This window comes from Oncorhynchus masou, chromosome 30 (assembly GCF_036934945.1).
Source record: "Oncorhynchus masou masou isolate Uvic2021 chromosome 30, UVic_Omas_1.1, whole genome shotgun sequence".
In the NCBI taxonomy this organism is placed as follows: domain Eukaryota; kingdom Metazoa; phylum Chordata; class Actinopteri; order Salmoniformes; family Salmonidae; genus Oncorhynchus; species Oncorhynchus masou.
The window spans coordinates 23846604-23868146 of record NC_088241.1 but is presented as its reverse complement, the minus strand read 5'-3'; the positions used below and the strand labels follow the sequence as shown (position 1 = coordinate 23868146).

The 21543-nt window shown below is 42.1% G+C and overlaps 2 protein-coding genes across 2 annotated transcripts in view; one reads left to right on the top strand and one right to left on the bottom strand.

Annotated features, from left to right (window-relative positions):
* The window catches only part of LOC135522389 (four and a half LIM domains protein 3-like), a 50645-nt gene extending 44591 nt beyond the window's left edge, over window positions 1-6054 (bottom strand). Inside the window, exon 1 of the mRNA XM_064948588.1 lies at window positions 5832-6054. Coding sequence (XP_064804660.1) covers window positions 5832-5910 — 79 coding nt within the window. The 5' untranslated portion in view covers window positions 5911-6054. The remainder of the gene's footprint in view (window positions 1-5831) is intronic.
* Window positions 6055-15781: 9727 nt separating this feature from the next.
* On the top strand, window positions 15782-20635 carry LOC135522388 (probable U3 small nucleolar RNA-associated protein 11). The gene is made up of 8 exons (XM_064948587.1): window positions 15782-15977; window positions 16211-16272; window positions 16420-16522; window positions 16929-17051; window positions 17379-17472; window positions 19376-19506; window positions 19777-19887; window positions 20281-20635. The coding sequence occupies exons 1-8, from the start codon at window positions 15918-15920 to the stop codon at window positions 20362-20364; spliced, it is 768 nt and encodes a 255-aa protein (XP_064804659.1). The 5' UTR covers window positions 15782-15917; the 3' UTR covers window positions 20365-20635.
* The last annotated feature ends 908 nt before the right edge of the window (window positions 20636-21543 follow it).

The window sequence follows — 21543 nt, the reverse complement described above, 5'->3', positions numbered from 1 at the left end:
ACTCCTTGTGGCGGGCCGGGCGCCTGTAGACTGACTTCTATGGTCAGTTTAATTGTGTCTCCTCTGACACATTGGTGAAGCTGGCTTCGTGGTTAAGCAGGCGCATGTTAAGGAGTGCGGTTTGGCGGGTCATGTTTTGAAGGACGCATGACTCGACCCTTGCCTCTCCCGAGCCCGTGATGAGACAAGATCAGAATTGGATATCACAAAATAGGGGAGAAAGGTGGGTAAAATACACACAAAATATTATATGTATAGAACTGATAATTAATCGCATGGTGTAAGAATTAATGCAATTAATTTATTATTGAATGTTATGGACAGATTTGAAGAACCAAAACATACAGTACACACAGCCTTTGCTCAACAAACTCGAACTCAAGAATGAATCGTTGGGGGTGCTGCAATTCGCGAATGATATAGTGCCAATCACACTCACGGCAGTCAAGCAATGCATTCTGCCAAGAGTTGTTCACAATCTAGTTTGGTTGCGGCCACAACTTCAAATGCCTCGCAAAACAAAATGAAATTGTGCTTTAAAACAACGTCCAAGTCTCAGTGACAAATGACAGCTCCAATAAGCCCCTTATGATGACTGACATGCAGAACCATGACTCTTTAGAGTTTTCAGTTCATTGTTCACTGGTAAGGGGTCCTGCGTGTTCTGAGCATTACTGACTCTAATGAACAAAATGAGTTGAAAGATTTGTTCTTTTGACTGAACGAGTCGAAAAGATTGAGTCAGTAAAAAGAGCCGAACTTCCCATCACTACTAAAGATTCCTATAAATAAAGTAGTCAAAAGTTTAGTATTTGGGTCCATATTCCTAGCACGCCATGACTGCATCAAGTTTGTGGCTACATTTACATTTACATTTAAGTCATTTAGCAGACGCTCTTATCCAGAGCGACTTACAAACTTGTTGGATGCATTTGCAGTTTCTTTTTCAGATTATTTTGTGCCTAAGAGAAATGAAATGGTAAATAATGTAGTGTATCATTTGAGTTACATAGGTAGGGCCCTATAAAAAAAAATCTGTCATATCTTATGCCTGATTTAGTCCCCCCCCAAAAATAAAATGTTTATTTTCCAGGTTTCTGTTTTTCTCTGCTTTTTGCTCTCAAAATCACACCTTTGTAATAGAAAACAAAATTGGATGTTTTAAGTCCACAACAATGCTTAAACCATATCAGGAGACCACTTGGGGTCTGGAAAAATCTAAGACAATTTTGTTTTTTTGGGTGTAGTTACCCTTTAAATTAAACTGTGCACCATCCTGAGACCATTTGGTTAGCAATGTTTCTGTAATGATCATGTGATTGCAGATTTTACAAAACAAAATGGCCACTGGAGTGATACAAACAATCATGTTAACATTCTGCCAGGTAGGCATAGGCTACTTTGTAGTTAACATTTAATTGAGAAGGTTTTTGGGAACCTTTCCATCTACCAGAAGAGGTTGTCTTAAATTAGCATCGTCGCTAACGGCTAATCCAAACAGACAGGGGAATTCCTGTGCCGTTGCCTCTTCAGAAAGCTTACAGGAAAATATGAGTCACTGATGCATTTTGTTCATGTCTTGTGATAATCTTTGGCATATTAATGCATTTAGTTGATTTCCTATGGTCAATAAATGTTTTCATATTGTTGAATTCCGTTTTAAATGTCTGGATTCTGTGATTCCGTCCGCAACACTGATTTTATAGGACCCTAGAGAGCGTCAAAGATCATACCCCGTAGACATGCTAACCTCCCTTGTTATTGGTAATGTGAGAGGTTAGCATGTCTTGGGGGGTATGACCTTTGACTTTCATAAGTGACAATGTGATGCTACAGAAAAATGAAGAGCATCGATGTCGAAAGTAATCTAATTCTCATCTAATCTAATTTTATAAATCAAATGTAATTTAGCATAGAGCAAAGACACGGATAACTATTATTTATATCCAGGTTTATGAAACAAGCTTTGTATTTGATCTAATAAATGAAGGTTTTTGCATAAGATTTACAGTGGTAAGACACTTATTTCCATCCTTGTTTATGAAATCAATAGCTTATTTTCTTATTTAAAATAATGGATGAGATCTTTTAGAAGACATACTTTTGGTATTGTAGTGCATGTGGACACATGCTTGTAGAACATCTCTTTCCAAAATCATTGGCATTAATATGGAGTTGATGCACCCTTTGATGCTATTATAGCCTCCACTCTTCTGGGAAGGCTTTCCACTAGTTGTTGGAACATTGCTGCAGGGACTTTCCTCCATTCAGCCACAAGAGCGTTAGTGACGTTGGGCACTGATGTTGGGCGATTAGGACTGGCTCGCAGTCGGTGTTCCAATTCATCCCAAAGGTGTTTGATGGGGTTTAGGGAAGGGCTTTGTGCAGGCCAGTATTTGTATTTGCAGGCCAGTCAAGTTCTTCAACACCGATCTCAACAAACCATTTCTGTATTGAGCTCGCTTTGTGAACGGAGGCATGGTCATGCTGAACCAGGAAAGGGCCTTCCCCAAACTGTTGCCACATAGTTGGAAGCACAGAATTGTCTAGCATGTCATTGTATGCTGTAGCGTTAAGATTTCCCTTCGTTGGAACTATGAACACCAAGCTCGAACCATGAAAAACAGCCCCAGACCATTATTCCTCCTTTACATTTGGCACTATACAGTCGGGCAGGTAGTGTTCTTCTGGCAGATGGTGAAGCGTGATTCATCACTCCAGAGAACACGTTTCCATAGCTACAAAGTCCAATGGCGGCAAGCTTTACACCACTCTAGCAGACGCTTGGCATTGCACATAGTGATCTTAGGCTTGTGTGGGGCTGCTTGGCGATGGAAACCCATTTCATGATGTTCCCAACTAACAGTTCTTGTGCTGACGTTGCATCCAGAGGCAGTTTGGAACTTGGTAGTGAGTGCTGCAAACGCGCTTCAGCACTCAGCGGTCCCATTCTGTGCGCTTGTGTGGCCTACCACTTCGCAGCTTAGCCATTGTTGCTCCTAGACATTTCCACGTCACAATAACAGTACTTAACGTTGACTGGGGCAGCTTTAGCAGGGCAGAAATTTGACGAACTGACTCGTTGGAAAGGGGGCATCCTATGACAGCACCATGTTGAAAGTCAATGAGCTCTTCAGTAAGGCCATTCTACTGCCAATGTTTGTCCAAAAAGATTACATGGCTGTGTGCTCGATTTTATACTCCGGTCAGCAACGGGTATGGCTGAAATAGCCACTAATTTGAAGGGGTGTCCACATACACTAATATACACAAAAGTAATTGGAATGGTGCCGATTTATAAATTAGCTTGAGCATCTGTTATATTGTACCAACACACCCAGAAGAGAGGCTCCTTCAAAGAACACTAGTTTGCCAGAGGTTAAGGGTGCGTTCCTCAGCTAAGGCGAGGTGACGCAACAACAAATGTGGGAACTCTGCCGGTTCGTGCTTTGTTCATAGCCTAAAAAAAGTATACCTAGGGGCCAACCTAAATGATGCCACCGACAGAAGAAGAGTCATCGGATGCGTCGGCGAAAGGGCAGTGAATTGAGCAGCGCTGTAGTTGGTCTCCATCGCCTAGCTCACGCAGCAATGCTGCTAAATGAACAATGTTTGGAGGGAAAGAGGCCGGGCACTGAGAGTTAAACAAATGTTTGCCATCTACATGGGTGACGTGAATTGCAGGCTGCCATGTCTGCTCTTTAGGTAGAATCCACATTAGCCTAGCCATTAGCCAAACAAAAAAAACATATTTCAATACATGTGCATCCAGGTATACTTATGTGGGTGAGTCAACTTATTTTAAATAACATTATTTCATATTATTTAATACATGTTATTAACAAAGTGTGCGCCACTTGAAGTAGAAATTGAAAATAAAATGATTACATGAAACAAACTACAGGAAATGGGTTAACTGCTAAACAACTGCAGTAATGGATGCTTTGGTTTACAATAGCCACAAGGCTGTTGACGTCTTTTAAGTTTAGGACAACAGGGATCTCTAAAGTTGTCCCAGGTGAAGCAGGAGGCAGGCAGCATGCAAGGGAGAACCAACTGCGCTGGCGCCTTAGCTAGCCGGTCTGGAACTCACAGTAAGCCTGGTAACACAGCTATTTTAAGGGTATGATTTATCTTCCCTTTCTCACCCAATGTAACACGTGTGAAACGGCAACAGATGAGACAGAAACATGACTAGGGTTGCAAAATTCCCAGGTTTTCCTGCTTAGTCCATACTGATTCCAGAAGTGTTCTAACCAAGAACTGCTCAGCCTTGGGGACTGACCACCGAGTCAATGAGCAGATAGTTGCTCAGCTAGCTACCTCCATCAGTGCCAGGATGCCCCAGGCATGCCAGTCCTGATGACAGCCTTGGGGTACGACATGTAGCACGAAAGCCAGTGAAAAACAGAGGGAATAGTGGTGGTAAGTATTCCATGGCTCCGTCTCAAATGGCACCCTATATTCCCTACATAGTGCACTACATTGGACCAGAGCCATATGGGGCCCTATGTGTTGCAGTTTCTGTAGGGAATCAGAAGAGGTTGGTGGCACGTTAATTGGGGAGGGCGGGCTTGTGGTAATGGCTGGAACAGAATCAGTTGAATGGGATCAAACATGGTTTCCATGTGTTTGATGCCATTCCATTTGCTCCTTTCCACCCATTATTATGAGCCGTCCTCCCCTCAGCAGCCTCCACTGTGGGGAATAGGGCTCCATTTGGGATGCAGACCCATCTGTGGGCACTGGACAGGCCAGCACTCCATGTGACAAGAATAGTCCCTTTTTCCCTGCAATCGTTCCCTCTCTTCTCCATTCATGGCTCCGTCTGTCTTCAGTCCCAGTTATCACCATGTGTAATTACTGAAGGTGCTAAGTGGCAAGAATGTTCATATTCCCTCAGTGCAACTGGAGCATGTTCAGGGACACTACAAAGTCTAGAGAACCTCCAATTATCTCAGCACTTCTATACCCTTGTATAGAAGACATGGTTAAATACTGAGTTAGTAGACATAACAATATGCAGACATATTAAATATCTCTCCAACCAACTGAGACTTGCAGAAATCCACGAATGAAGTGATATATAGCCTGCTAGGTCACCTTCCCTACTATACTTATAAGGACATAATTGGAATGGTTTAGGTTGGAGCTATTGACCATTTGTTGCTTTAGAAATGTGGAAAGTAGAAACGTCATATGGAAATTGACATATCATTAGGCACAAGATCCCATTCTGAGGCTCTTATGCTTGACGTGAGACAACAAAAGCGTACATGCTGTAATGGAATTACTTTATAACTCCCGTTGTTCCATTGTCCAGTAGAACGCTTTAGTTTATAAGTATAGTCTAGTCTCAATTTCCAGTCCTCAGGTTACTTAGTCTCATTAGTATAATTTGGACAAAACTGTTACAAAGTAGGCTATTTCTAAATTGTCGGATATTCCTTTCTTCCTGTCCTGACATGCATTATATACATTGTTGTATCTATCCTTCATTCATTCATTCATTCAGAATCCGGGAACACTGCTCAACTTCTTTTCTGCCTCACATTGCAAATGAAAAGTTCAAAACTGAAAAGTTAAAATTAAACGTATTTCCTTCAATAAATGCATATTATGCCTACATTACTGACATCTGGCTCAAATGCGCAATGGAATGATTAAAAAGAAAGAGAATGGTTCTCATCAGTATATCCATGTGCAAAGAATAAGAAACGTGTGTGTAGGCCTACTCTAGATTTTACGTAGGTCTACCTAAGAACAGTGGAGATATGATGGCGAAAAGTTTGCAATTCACTATTCAAGGTAGAATGGGTGATCGCGCTTACCCGACGTTATATCTGCTGTTGAATGCACCTTTGCGACTTGACAATCGAAGCCAACCTCTCGCGCTGTGTCACCAGACATTCAAACGATGTGAATTTCTGCCGGTCGCTACTCCAGTGGCAGATTATTATACTGTACAATTTTTCCCGTTCCTTTTTCACTGCAGTCTACTCAGACCTCTAACTGTACACTGTTGAAGTGTGACACAGTTCACCGGCTCTACTGTCTATGAGGAAGTTGATGGTGAGTCACAAGACCCCGCCCCGATATTGGAGAAAAATCTCCTCCCTCTGACTTCGAACCTTCGGACTGTGCTGTGCTTTGGTCATGTAGGCCAGGGATGGGAAACTGGCAGCCCCCCTTTTGTAGGCCCGCGATGAATTCCCCTCCAAAAGTCGGGGTCTCAATTTACTGTTGAGAGTAAGAATAGTAGAATACACAAGGTGCAATTTCTAATAGTAGAATACACAAGGTGCAATTTCTAAATTGGGTTGTGCCTCGGTAGTTTTTCTATTGTTATGTCAGTCACTGACAGTCACTCAATTAGACCTAACAACGTATATTCACACCTTACACAGATGCAAGTTCTCCCAAAAATATCTTAATGGAAATTGGGATTTGATTGCAATCTAGGCTTCAGCTGATATCATTATTTTGCTAGACACACATAACAGGTAGGTGGGGATAACAGACAACAAGTAGGCCTAGCTTACACACAACACTGACAAACAAACCTGCACAACAATATGGACAGTAAAGCCTACTACTGTATAGTTTTGTGTTATGGGCTTGAATTGCCATTGCGTAGAGTTCATCCAATGTTGTCAACAAGTGCATAATAGGCCCTCTGGGATTGGTATTGCTTTCAATTCCTTTGGTCATTCTTTCATTACGTTTTTTCCTGTTGTAAGTTTATTGATAGCTTTTACACGTGTTAAACTGAAACCTATATGTGTGTATGTATGTGTGTGTGACCAGAATCAATACTTTCTCCTATTTTCCCAACTCTGCACAGCTGTTCTTTCTCTTAACTCTGGCATGATCTATCTGGCGCACTTTGCCCCAATATGGGTAATGATCTCACTTCCTGTTTCATATGATTTATCTTCTGTTCCCCTCTTTTTTCATTTGTCTCATCTTGTCTATATGAGTCAACAAGAGGGAGTGTTCTCAATATAAATGTCAACAGCTGTATGTCCTTGGGGTAGAAATTGGGCCAGTATGCAAAACGTGTCTCTGAGTAGGATTGCTAGGATCAGTTTGGCTTTTTAGATCATAATGAATAACATTATAAGGACATGACGTTACCTGATCCTAGATCAGGCACTTATATAAACTTTTTTTATACACTCCCAGGAATAGAGGAGAGGTTAATCCAAGTGTTTCATCAGCAAACTGTGCTGAGCCTGTAGAACATGATGTTGACACATGCATCACCCTGCACCATGGTATTGTTCTGGTCTGAACTGGTGTGTTTTGACCATCACATTTTATTTAGACTACACGGAGACAAGTGCCAAGGCTAGCTCTCGCAGATCGCCATTTCACATGGTTCTGCACTCAGTCCAAACACATTTTACATAACTAGGCATGAGTGCCAACTGGGTGCCAACTGGGTGCCAACGGTGCCAGTTCACTGAGGACTTGGCCAAGAAAAAGATGGATGTGATAAAATAAATCTATGGTTTTCAAATTATAATTTAAAACAGGAACAAGGAAATAGTTTTGAGCACTGCTTGGATTATTCTTAAAAGCAGCTTTAAAAAAAGTGTTTTGAGTGCTGCCTCAAGATCATCAATGTACATAGATGGAAAACAAGATAGGGTCATTTGTAAAAGTAAATGGGTGGATATGGTCTTGACATTAAATCAGGGTCCTTACCAAGAGTGTGCATGTTACCGTTAGATTCAGTATACTGTATTTGATGGGATAAAGAACGCATGCATGTGATGTGAACCATATTAGAACCCCTATTTTATATTTTACAACCTGCATCATGGGTTGCAAAACATTAGGGAAAAAAACTATTGTGTCACATTTCTTAAAAGGATGAGGGAGGGTTGATAAGCAAGGATTCTTCACATGTTTCCTAAGACATGTGAGACTCCTCAGTCTTCACGGTTCAAAGGCAAGACAATTGGAAGAGTGTGTCGCTGATACTGTCAGGACCTCTCAACACCTCACTCCCCTAATTATAAATTCTTATTTTACACACCTCGGTGGACGCCTGTCAGTCCTGCACAACAAATTAGAGAATCGAAGCTGCTCTATTCACACAGGGACAAAAGTGATCTTCTTCCCAGAGATGTTGAGAAATGTTGAGATCCATATTGTACCCCAACACAGAACAACTCTCTGTCTCAATTTTGGAAAAGAAGCACAGAGTTTAATTGAAGCCCTATGACTCTAGAGATATGAGTATGATACATTTCCTGATAGGGGGTGAGGGGGGGAGAGAGATTAACCGTGCTGATGGGAAAAATATGGAGTGAGTTGGCATTCGGAGGCTGGCATTTATTTCAGGTACCACCTATTGTACAGCCATTGTGCCCTTGAGCAAGGTATTATCCCCCAAACTGCTCTAGGGGTGTTGCTTTGCGGCTGAACCTGTTCTGCACCCAGCCTGTCGTGTGTGTGTGTGTGGTGTCGGGTTGGGAACCGTCACAGCAAAAATAACACGAGTGCCAATTTTCCACCAGAGTCCAGTAATGTCAGGACACATTTTGACCTTTGATTTAGATTTAGAGTTTTAGATTCAATTTAGAATCAGATTTGGATGCGGTTCGGAATACAACCTGGTATGACCTGTTAAGAGTTCAGCCAGGTGACTGTCATGTACTATATGTGTCATTGGCACAAAAAAGAAATGTTCATTTCTGAAGGGTGTTGTCGCATCTGCCAAGAGAGTTAGCCATAATGGGTCACCATAAGCTAGAGTAGCTATCTATAGACCATGTCTAAGACCACGTATTTTTGACCACGTCTAAGAAGTGGTAGTTGCTTGTCCAAATGCAATATCCAATTGGTTGCTTGTCCAAAAATTAAATGTAGGGCTATGCATAAGTAGAAGACAATAAGAGAATCCTAGGCCTAAAGCTCACAGCTGCTTGAGCTGAAGCTTGAGATGAACTGTCTTTACCTCAGAATTGCAGACATATTTTGGAGACTTAACACCCACCACCCACCGTACCTCACTCTGAGGCTCCATAATATAACAGGTAATCCAGCAATATATACCACAACCTCAAGCAGAGAAATTAAGCAGCAGACTTAACAGTTAATTGTAGATAATTTACGTTTTATAGGAATTTGTGGTTGGAGAGTGAGGGTGGGAATCAGGTCCAGGGGTTCACTCACTGTTGCTGGCTCTCGAGGAACAGCGGGGGAGATGGGGAGAAAAGACAGGAAGAATGTTATGTCTCGCACTATATGTCTTAGAGGCTGGGCCTCCTCATAGAAATGTAATGTAATTGTACTGGAAAAATACTGTGGTCTTGGTCGGGGGACTAAAATGTTAAACTCCTAACCTGGTCCCAGATCTGTTTGGGCTGTTTGCCAACTTCTATTGCCATTGTCACGCCAATGACCATAGGAATTAGACAAACAGCATAAACAGATCTAGAACCACACGCAGGAACTCCTTTCGAGGACTTTTCTGACAGGGTCAGCCTGTTGTAATAAAGACCCTGCAATAGTCAGGGCCAGCCGAGACAGGACCAGAGTCCTGAACTCAGCCACTGTCCAGCAGGCTTATTTCACTGCTGTTATTTTTATGGGGTCATATTAAAAACCAAACAGGCCATAGATCTGGATTATTTTTAACTTCTTTTGTACATAATGTTGCTGCTACCATCGCTTCTGACCAAAAATAACTTCTGGACATCAGAACTGGGATTACTCACCATTGACTGGAAGAACATTTTTCCTTTAACGAGTCTGACGAGAAAGATATATTGCACTCCCGGGAACAGGCCCAGATCCACGTCATTTGTGTGAAGAAAAGACGAAGGAAAAGAGGACGCAGATCAGGCTGCCTTTTGAGAATCCATAGGAGAGCGAGTAAACTCCCATGGCCATCAATTCTACTTGCTAACATGCAATCATTGGAAAATAAAACGGATGACCTACGATTACAATTAGCCGACCAACGGGACATTAAGAACTGTAATATCTTATGTTTCACTGAGTCATGGCTGAACGACCACACAGACAATATAGAGCTGGAGGGATTTTCCATGCACCGGCAGAACAGAGAAGCTAAGTCTGGTAAGACGAGGGGTGGGGGTGTGTGTCTTTTTGTCAATAACAGCTGGTGCTGGTGTCTAATATTAAAGAAGTCTCAAGGTATTGCTTGGCTGATAAGCTGTAGCCCACACTATCTACCAAGAGAGTTCTCATCTATATTATTTGTAGCCATCTATGTACCACCACAGACCGATGCTGGCACTAAGAGCGCACTCAACCAACTCAATAAGGCCATAAGCAAACAAGAAAATGCTCACCCAGAAGCAGCACTCCTAGTGGCCGGGGACTTTAATGCAGACAAACTTAAACCAGTTTTACCTAATTTTTACCAGCATGTCACATGTGCAACCAGAAGAGAAAAAAACTCTAGACCCCCTTTAATCCACACACAGAGATGCATACAAAGCTCTCCCCAACCCTCATTTGGCAAATCCGACCATAATTCCATCCTCCTGATTCCTACTTACAAGCAAAAACTAAAGCAGGAAGTACCAGTGACTCGCTCAATCCGGAAGTGGTCATATGGCGTGGATGCTACGCTACAGGACTGTTTCACTAGCACAGACTGGAATATGTTTTGGGATTCATCCAATGGCATTGAGGAGTATACCACCTCAGTCAACGGCTTCATCAATAAGTGCATCGACGACATCGTCCCCACAGTGACCGTACTGTGGTACTGTTGTACATATCCCAACCAGAAGCCATGGATTACAGGCAACATTCGCATCGAGTTAAAGGTTAGAGCTGCCGCTTTCAAGGAGCGGGACACTAATCTGAAAGACTATAAGAAATTCCGCTATGCCCTCAGACGAACCATCAAACAAGCAAAGCGTCAATACAGGATGAAGATTGAATCCTACTATGGACTACCTATTACGGACTACAAAGAGAAACCCAGACGCGAGCTGCATGAACGGACCAATTGACAAGTGTCTTCACTGACATTTTCAACCTCTCCCTGACTGAGTCTATAATATGTACATGTTTCAAGCAGTCCACCATAGTCCCTGTGCCCAAAGAAGCGAAGGTAACCTGTCTAAATGAATACCTGCCCGTAGCACTCACGTAGGTAGCCATGAAGTGCTTTGAAAGGCTGGTCATAGCTCACATCATCAGCATCCTCCCGGACACCCTAGACCCACTCCAATTCGCATACCGCCCCAACAGATCCACAGGTGACTCAATCTCAATCGCACTCCACACTGCCCTTTCCCACCAGGACAAAAGAAACACCTATGTGAGAATGCTGTTCATTGACTACAGCTCAGCGTTCAACACCATAGTGCCCACGAAGCTCATCACTAAGCTAAGGACCCTGGGACTAAACACCTCCCTCTATAACTGGAATCTGGACTTCCTGACAGGCCGTCCCCAGGTGGTAAGGGTAGGCAACAACACGCCTGCCACACTGATCCACAACACTGGGGCCCCTCAGGGATATGTACTTAGTCCCCCCCTGTCCTACCTGTTCACCCACTACTGCGTGGCCGAACACAACTCCAACACCATCATTAAGTTTGCTGATGAAACAACAGTGGTAAGCCTGATCACCGACAACGATCAGACAGCCTATAGGGAGGAGGTCAGAGAACTGGCAGTGTGGTGCCAGGACAACAACATCTCCCTCAATGTGAGCAAGACAAAGGAGCTGATCCTGGACTACAGGGAAAGGCGGGCCAAACAGGCCCCCATTAACATCAACGGAGCTGTAGTGGAGCGGGTCGAAAGTTTCAAGTTCCTTGTTGTCCGCATCACCAATGATTTATTATGGTCCAAACACACCAAGACAGTCGTGAAGACAGCACGACAAAACCTTTTCCCCCTCAGGAGACTGAAAAGATTTGGCATGGGTCCCCACATCCTCAAAAAGTTCTACAGCTGCACCATCGAGAGCATCCTGACCGGTTGCATCACCGCCTGGTATGGCAACTGCTCGGCATCTGACCGTAAGGCGCTACAGAGGGTAATGTGTACGGCCCAGTACATCACTGGAGCCAAGCTTCCTGCAATCCAGGACCTATATAATTGGCAATGTCAGAGGAATGCCCATAGAATTGTTAGGGGCTCCAGTCACCCAAGTCATAGACTGTTTTCTCTGCTACCACACGGCAAGCGGTACCGGAGTGCCAAGTCTAGGACCAAAAAGCTCCTTAACAGCTTCTACCCCCAAGCCATAAGACTATTGAACAATTATTCAAATGGCCACAGGACTATTACATTGCCCCCCACCTCCATTTCTTTTGTACACTGCTGCTACTTGCTGTTTATTATCTATGCAAAGTCACTTCACCCCTACCTACATGTACAAATGACCTCTAACCTGTACCCCCGCACACTGACTCGGTACTGGTACCCTCTGTATAAAGCCTCGTTATTGTTATGTTATTGTGTTACTTTTTATTATTTTTTACTTTAGTTTATTTGGTCAATATTTTCTTAACTCTTCTTGAACTGCACTGTTGGTTAAGGGCTGTAAGCATTTCACGGTAAGGTCTACACTTGTTGTATTCGGCGCATGTGACAAATAAAGTTTGATTTGATTTGATCTGCCACCATAAGGGTATTTCGAAATCCCTGACCCTTGGCGAATGCTCTTGTCCTCCCACTCTAGGATCCACTTGTTATGACTCACAATCTTCATTCTACTATTTACCCCTTACAATAATTCAACAGGCATTTGGGCTTGTAGTGCTGATTGGTCTAAATCTACGCAGACATTATTTAACCCGTAAATCCTAAAGTGCTGTCTGTGTTTTGGTAATTAGACTCATGTTAGTGGACTAGTATATCACAGTGGCCCCGAGGCAGACCCCAAACAGTAGGGTCATTAGAGATGAAAATGAAAAACAAGTGAGTGACATAAAGTGGAAACACTGAACCCATTCAGTGGTTTCTTCATCACCCGCAGAATATTCTGCTCGCTGGGCAAATCTCACACATATTAAACACATTCTTTGTGGTCATGTGGTCATGGGGGATAGAGCACAGAGAGTGCAAACCCAGAAGAAAAGATGGTTTGTGGAATAGTGGAATATCCCTCTTCCTTCTTGAGCTTTTTCCATGGCATTCCCAAAGTGAGATTCTACATGAGATTGGGGATTAGGGATCTGTGGCTTTGCCTGGTCTCTCCTTGGATTATTGTATCAGGAAGTGGAGCGAAAGAGAGCAGTGTTCCCCAAGGAGGTGATGTACCCCCTTACCCCCATGTCACTGAGGAGAAGAGCATGCTTTCGATGCCCGTGACAGTATATGTAATGTATTAATAATAACTATTTTTGTGCGAGAGAGATGGGGAGTGTATAATTTCCGAAATGGTTATGGTTCATGCACTGTGGCCCCACATGTTTGGACACACCTACTCATTATAGGGTTTTTCTTTATTTTTACTATTTTCTACATTGTAGAATAATAGTGAAGACATCAAAACTATCAATTAACACTTATGGAATCATGTAGTAACCAAAAAAAGTGTTAAACAAATCAAAATATATTTTATATTTGAGATTCTTCAAAGTAGCCACCCTTTGCCTTGATGGCAGCTTTGCACACTCTTGGTATTCTCTCAACCAGCTTCATGAGGTAGTCACCTGGAATGCATTTCAATTAACAGGTGTGCCTTGTTAAATGTTAATTTGTGGAATTTCTTTGCTTCTTAATGCATTTGAGCCAATCAGTTGTGTTGTGACAAGGTAGAGGTGATATACAAAATAAACTGTTCAGAGGCCTGCGTGAATCAGGCCTTCATGGTTGAATTGCTGCAAAGAAACCATTACCAAAGGATACCAATAGGAAGAAACACAAGCAATGGACATTAGTCTGGTGGAAATCTGTTTTTTGGTCTGATGAGTCCAAATTTGAGATTTTTGGATCCAACCGCTGTGTCTTTGTGAGGTGGAGAGTAGGTGAACAGATGAACTCCTCATGTGTGGTTCCCACCGGGAAGCATGGAAGAGGAGGTTCATTGGTGTGGGGCTTCTTTGCTGGTGACACTGTCTGTGATTTATTTAGAATTCAAGGCACACTTAACCAGCATGGCTACCACAGTATTCCGCAGCGATTTTGTCTCACCAGGGTTGATGGTCGAAGGAATGAGTGTTACACCGAGGCCTGTACTCTGGAGCAGGATCAATTTGGAGGTGTGTCACAGCATCATCAGACTGAGCTTGTTGTCATTGCAGGCAATGTCAACGCTGTGCGTTACAGGGAAGACTTCCTCCTCACTCATGTGGTACCCTTCCTGCAGGCTCATCTTGACATGACCCTCCAGCATGACAATGCCACCAGCCATACTGCTCGTTCTGTGCGTGATTTCCTGCAAGACAGGAATATCAGTGTTCTGCCATGATCTGAGGGTGAGGACTAGGGCCATTCCCCCCAGAAATGTCCGGGAACTTGCAGGTGTCTTGGTGGAAGAGTGTGGTAACATCTCACAGCAAGAACTGGCAAATCTGGTGTAGTCCATGAGGAGGAGACGCACTGCAGTACTTAATGCAGCTGGTGGCCACACCAGATACTGACTGTTACTTTTGACCCCCCCCTGTGTTCAGGAGTACATTATTCATTTTCTAGTCACATGTCTGTGGAACTTGTTCAGTTTATGTCTCAGTTGTTGAATCTTGTTATGTTCATACAAATATTTACACAAGTTTGCTGAAAGTAAGCGCAGTTGACAGTGAGAGGACGTTTCTTTTTTTGCTGAGTTTATTATCTGTTTGTGTTAATCAACTTCTTTGGCAAAAGCAGGTCTTCATTATGGTGACTTAAGTAATTTGGAGCATCAAAACTGTGGCCAAGACATATAAACTGACTAGCGCAGTGACCTGGGTTTGTTATGGAGCTTTTCCTGGTTCCAAGCCTGGCATTTTGCAGCATGCTACAGAACAGACCAGACTGGACGATCCCAGTTTTGGATGCCGATGATTTAAAAAGTCCATATAAAGATAATGTGGTGATGTGTGCTCAGTGTCTCTGTAGCAGGATGTTGGCATCTGCCTTGGTCTGCTTGAAGAAAGATTGCCAAAGTTGATATTTTAAAGCCACAGAAAAACTTTTAATGGAAAACATTCAACACAGTAAAGGATTTACTGGGCTGAATGGCTAATTTGGTTGTCTTATCGCTGATTTTTAATTTGATTATCCTCACAACAACGAAAGTTAAAGCTACTTTTTAAATTCACGCTGAAAAATGACATTAATAACAATATACGCACATAATAGCATTAAAATAGATATTTTAAGCCCCTCAGTTTAGTGAGCATAATCTGCTGAATACTAGAAGGTAGTCCTTAGGACCAAGGGGTTAGTTATATCATCTGTATTAGGACATTCATTATCAGAAAGATATGTACAGAAGGAGCCTGACTCATCGTCATACCCAAATACTTATCACATAGTACCTTCAACATCAGGGCAGGAGTGCCTGGTTAATTTTCAAAATGTGTGTAACAGTGCCACCTACTGTTTAATTGCGAATATTTGCATCCGATAATTTCAACAAAAGTTTGATGTTGTCTATTTTGTTGATATGAATAATGACACTAACGGAAATTCGAAACATATATTAATATTTTGTCATCACTCGTTTCATCCACCATAACAACAAGAGAGCTCACTATAATATCATTGGTTGGATTTGTACTACATATAGTTGCCAGCGAAGAGCGAAGAAATAGCGAATCTTCTTAAATGAAAAGTGAAGTAGCGCTTCCTGTATACCCACGTGTTTTACTAAGGGAGAATTTTGAGGCATTTGCGTCTTGGCTTTGTAGTTAGTCAGACAGTTGCTTGTTTTAGGAAGAACTGTCTACTTTATAGATTATTTCACTTTGAAAATCGGAAATATGTCGTCGTTTAGAAAGGCATTGAAATCCCAACAAAAAAATCACAAAGAAAGATCCCAGGTAAGGATGAGATAGTTGTTACGTTAGCTAGCTACTATCGCTAGCTAGCTAACGCGTTAACTTTCCAGGTAGCAATGCTATTGTTTGAACAGCTACCAATGTGTAAAGTATTGATTGGTGGTTGTTGACATGTAGCATTATGTTGCTAACTATTTAATGACAATGTGAATTTGGTTCCTGTTGCCTACTGTAATAACTAACGTTAACTAATAATCTTCAATTTTGTGCCACAGCCTGTTTTCAGAAAACATCTGGGACATCTTGAAAAGAAAAAGGATTACAAACTTCGCGCGGAGTAAGTCAATCTAATTCATGCTTATTCTAGTAACACATATTCACCTTTGTTGAACTGCCACATGAGCCACACAGCTAGATATGTGTGGTCCATGTACAGATTTGGTTTGGTTGCTGATCTTTATATGCTTTGTTTCAACCTTTTCAGTGACTACCACAAGAAACAGAACACCCTTGCTGCTTTGCATAAAAAAACCTTGGACAAAAACCCCGATGAGTTCTATTTTAAGATGGTCAACTCTCAGCTTAAGGTAAGTCATCACTCGTTGGATGTTGCTTAGCCTGGTCCCAGATTTGTGCTGTCTTGTCAACTCCTCTGGTCATTGTCAAGCCAAACACAATGGAGTAAGACCTCAAAGATCTGGGTCCACGTTGTACATGAGTAGCCTGGTCCCAGATCTGCTTGTGCACTTGCCAGCTCCCATGCTCATAGTCAGGTGTGATAATCAGTTGGCATGATGGCACAAACAGACTGGCACTCGGGCTAATACAATAGCTAGCTTATACGGTCATTTCATGTTTGACTGTCTTACCATGTCCATATTTCATCCTCGCTGGTATAAGAATGAAAGTAAAACATGATAGATTAATGGTTGTGCCATTTCTGCAGTCTGATAATACACTAGCCTTGTCTCTGGTCCTCTTGTGTTCTGAAAGGATGGAGTGCATGTGGCAAGTAAGGCTAAAGGAACGGGGGAGGAGAATACAGAGGAACAGAGGAAGGTGATGAGGACGCAGGATATCAGATATGTAGAGATGAAGAGAGTGGCTGAGGGCAAGGTAAGAGCTCAGTGTGGTGCCTTTTTTAAACTTGAATAAACTATTCCTTGTGTTCTTGAATGAGCTTATTTCCTTTTAGCTGTGTGATTAGATCAAATGAATGGGCTGTGAATATGTACAGTGTGAAATTGTGAGGTGAACCTATGCCAGTCAGCACAAATAAGAGCCTATGAAAAGCAATTGAACAACATCAACTGTTAATTTATCCCGTGGAGTGCAACGTGTAGACTGTTGCTTTCTTGTACTCACTCTGTTAAATCACTGAAGTTGTCAATGGTGGTATACAGTGGTGATAGTGCAGGCTTAAGTGTTTTGAATTGCCCTCAGAAAATTGAGAGGTTGAAATCAGAACTCCATCTCCTGGATGCTGACGGCAAACAGAAAAACGGGCACACCTTCTACTTGGACTCAAAGCAAGAAGGTAGAGGAATACATTAATGCAAACACCAAGCAAAGTACAGATTTGATTTGAGTTGAAGTTGGAAGTTTACATACAACTTAGCCAAATACATTTATACTCAGTTTTTCACAATTCCTGACATTTTAACCCGAGTAAAAATTCCCTGTCTTAGGTCAGTTAGGATCACCACTTTATTTTAAGAATGTGAAATGTCAGAATAATAGTAGTGTTTTTTTATTTCTTTCATCACATTCCCAGTGGGTCAGAAGTTTACATACACTCAATTAGTATTTGGTAGCATTGCCTTTAAGCTGTTTAACTTGTGTTTAACTTTTTGGGAAGGCTTCCAAAAGCTTCCCACAATAAGTTGGGTGAATTTCAGCCCATTCCTCCTGAAAGAGCTTGTGTAACTGAGTCAGGTTTGTAGGCCTCCTTGCTCGCACACGCTTTTTCAGATCTACCCACAAATGTTCTATAGGATTGAGGTCAGGGCTTTGTGATGGCCACTCCAATACCTTGACTTTGTTGTCCTTAAGCCATTTTGCCACAAATTTGGAAGTATGCTTGGGGTCATTGTTAATTTGGAAGACCCATTTGTGACTAAGCTTTAACTTCCTGACTGATGTCTTGATGTTTCTTCAATATATTCACATAATTTTCCTTCCTCATGAAGCCATCTATTTTGTGCAGTGCACCAGTCCCCCCTGCAGCAAAGCTCCCCCACAACATGATGCTGCCACCCCGTGCTTCACGGTTGGGATGGTGTTCTTCAGCTTGCAAGCCTCCCCCTTTTCCCTCCAAACATAACAATGGTCATTATGGTCAAACAGTTATAGTCTGGCTTTTTTTAATGGCGGTTTTTGCGCAGTGGCTTCTTCCTTGCTGAGCAGCCTTTCAGGTTATGTCGATATAGGACTCGGTTTACTGTGGATATATATACTTTTGTACCTGTTTCCTCCAGCATCTTGACACGGTCCTTTGCTCTTGTTCTGGGATTGATTTGCACTTTTCACACCAAAGTATGGTCATCTCTAGGAGACAGAACGCGTCTCCTTCCTGAGCGGTATGACGGCTGCGTGGTCCCATGGTGTTTCTACTTGCATACTATTTTTTTGTACAGATGAATGTGGTACCTTCAGGCATTTGGACATTTCTCCCAAGGATGAACTAGACTTGTGGAGGTCCATATTTTTTTTTTCTGGGGTCTTGGCTGATTTCTGATTTTTCCTGTAATGTCAAGCAAAGAGGCACTGAGTTTGAAGGTAGGCCTTTGAAATGCATCCACAGGTACACTTCCAATTGACTCAAATGATGTCAATTAGCCTCTAAAGCTTCTAAAGCCATGACATAATTTTCTGGGATTTTCCAAGCTGTTTAACTGCACAGTCAACTTAGTGTACGTGAACTTCTGACCCACTGGAATTGTGATACAGTGAATTAATTATAAGTGAAATAATCTGTCTGTAAACAATTGTTGGAAGTATTACGTGTGTCATGCACAAAGTAGATGTCCTAACCGACTTGCCAAAACTATAGTTTAACAAGAAATTTGTGGAGTTGTTGAAAAACGAGTGTATGTAAGCTTCCGACTTCAAGTGTATATACACACTGGGCAGTGTTATTTTGTAGTATTGTGTTGGATATGTCATACAGAAGGCCATTAACTCCCACTTTCATCATACGTGCAGACGTTCTTCTTGTACACCTAGGAATCAGGGCCCATATTCATAAAGCGTCAAAGTATAGGAGAGCCGATCTAGGATCAGGTAGCTCCGATAAACATGAAATGTCCCCGGGAATCTTTAGAACATTGCTCAGAGATGAAATGAGATGGGTGAATCTTTCCTTTAACTGAAGCCTGTTTTTAAAGACCATCTGAAACTGACAGAGCCCTCATATCTCCTGGTTTTGTGTTCCACTACAGTAGCAGACTTTGACCTTGCCAGCCACCTGGATACAGCTCCTGAGCTGGTGGATAGAGTGTACAACCGGCCCACCCTGCATACGCTGGAGAGCCAGACCATCCAGGGTGCCGTGGAGCCTCTCGTGATAAAGGTCAGTCGGGACTGCCCCCGTGTAGCCTGATAGCCACACTGATCCTCAGCAATGGGTGCATTTGTTTTAGCTCGCCCAGGGCACCGGGTGGGTCGATTTTGCACATTTCTTTTTAGACCATTCCAGTCTCTCATTTTAAGACCTTTTTGTTAGCATAAACTCACAAGATTTCTCATATTTCTCAATTATGGTGTGTGTGGTTATTCAGCTCTCTACAGAGTATTTCTCTGTTATATGTGTTGATGGTTGCGTATGTTTTCCTCTCTGCAGAAGTTGGCCAGACAGAGGAAGCACCAGTATAAGATCTTGTCCCAGCGGATTGACCGGGAGAAGAAGATGTTTGTCATTGGCCAGAAGATCCAGACACGCAAAGACCTACACGTGAGTAGGAGATGACCGCAAGCCATATAAACCTAATGATTTGTAATGCTTACAACGGTGGTTGGGAAAGACATGGATTTCCCCATGATAGTTGTATTGATGGGGTATTTCTAGGCGCTTCACATGTTAGAAAAGCCAAAGGTATGTTTCCCCCCTCTGGTGGATAAGTTGTACTTAATTCTAGGCTTTTAAATTGTGTTCTGTTCTAATCCATTCGATTCTATCCACTGTCCCAAAGGGGGCATCTACTTCTAGAACAGCCTGCTTGTTAATTATATAGGTTTCTTTGATCCTCGTTGTGCTTGTGTGTGTCTCCCACAGAATACGATGACACGCTAAATGATAGAATGTTCAACAGTATTACCATCTCTGTGGTGTCTCCTCTCTGTCCAGGATAAGAACAAGAAGGTGAAGGTGAGCAAAGAGACGGTCAATGCCTCTGCCGTCTACAAGTTTGAAGCTAAGAGAAAGTGCTGAGAAAGTTAAACCTCTTTGAACAGGAAACACATCATCAACCAGACCTTTCTGTGGCCTGTTATACAATCACCAGTCGGTCTCCATCGGACAGAAATGTGGACTTTGGTTTGCCTAGCGCAATTCATGTGGATATGGACAAGTGAAATGGTATACACGCTCAATTGTTGTTGGAGACAGATTTATTTCTGATTGCAGCACTGCAGGGTTTTTGTACACATTTATCAAAGGATATAAGTTTGATTATTGTATGAATAAATTGTTTTGAGACAGATTCCTAAAGCCTCAATCTTGTCTGTCAAACGTCATCTTTATAGGTTCACGTGAGCGTTTATCAATATCATGCTGTTCAGTTATACTACCAGTAGATGGCACTAGTGTACTTTATCAATGGAATGTACTGCCAAAATAATGGAAACACTTGAGTAAATAATATTATAAGGGATGCAAAGTATATTGAAAGCTAGTGCTTCCACACAGGTGTGGTTCCTGATTTTTTTATTTTTTTTATTAAGCAATTAACATCCCATCAATCTTAAGTTCATGTAAAAAATACTGGGCATCCTGTTATTCTGGGCATTATTTTGGCTACGATGGCTATGCCCCCATCCGCATTGCACAAGTGGTCACTGAATGGTTTGATGAACACACAAACTATGTAACCCATATGCCATGGCCGCCTCAGTCACCCGTTCTCAACCCAATTGGAACACCTTATGGGAGATTCAGGAGCGGCGCCTGAGACGGCGCTTTCCACCACCATCAACGAAACACAAAATTATAGAACTTCTTGTTGGAAGAGTGGTGTCGCATCCCTCCAATAGAGTTCCAGACACTTGTGGAATCTATGCCAAGGTGCATAGTATAAAATATATTGCAAAGCTGTCATCAAGGCAAAGGGTGGCTACTTTGAAGAAACTACAATATATTTAGATTTGTTTTAACACTTTTTTGGTTACATGATTCATTGTGTTATTTCATAGTTTTGATGTCGCCACTACTATTCTACAATGTAGTAAATATTCAAAATAAAGAAAAACCTTGGAATGAGTAAGTGTCCAAACTTTCAACTGGTACTGTATTTACCTATGACAATTCTGACTAGTCTTATGTATACTGTTATGTAGACCATAATTGGTCTTTAAAAGACACAAAGAAAATACTAACTACACTATGTTCTTG

Coding starts and splice junctions, on each gene's coding strand:
- LOC135522388 (XM_064948587.1), top strand. CDS start 15,918: ATGTCGTCGTTTAGAAAGGCATTGAAATCCCAACAAAAAAATCACAAA. Junction 17,052..17,378: donor AGAGAGTGGCTGAGGGCAAG/GTAAGAGCTCAG, acceptor AATTGCCCTCAG/AAAATTGAGAGGTTGAAATC. Junction 19,888..20,280: donor AGACACGCAAAGACCTACAC/GTGAGTAGGAGA, acceptor CTCTCTGTCCAG/GATAAGAACAAGAAGGTGAA.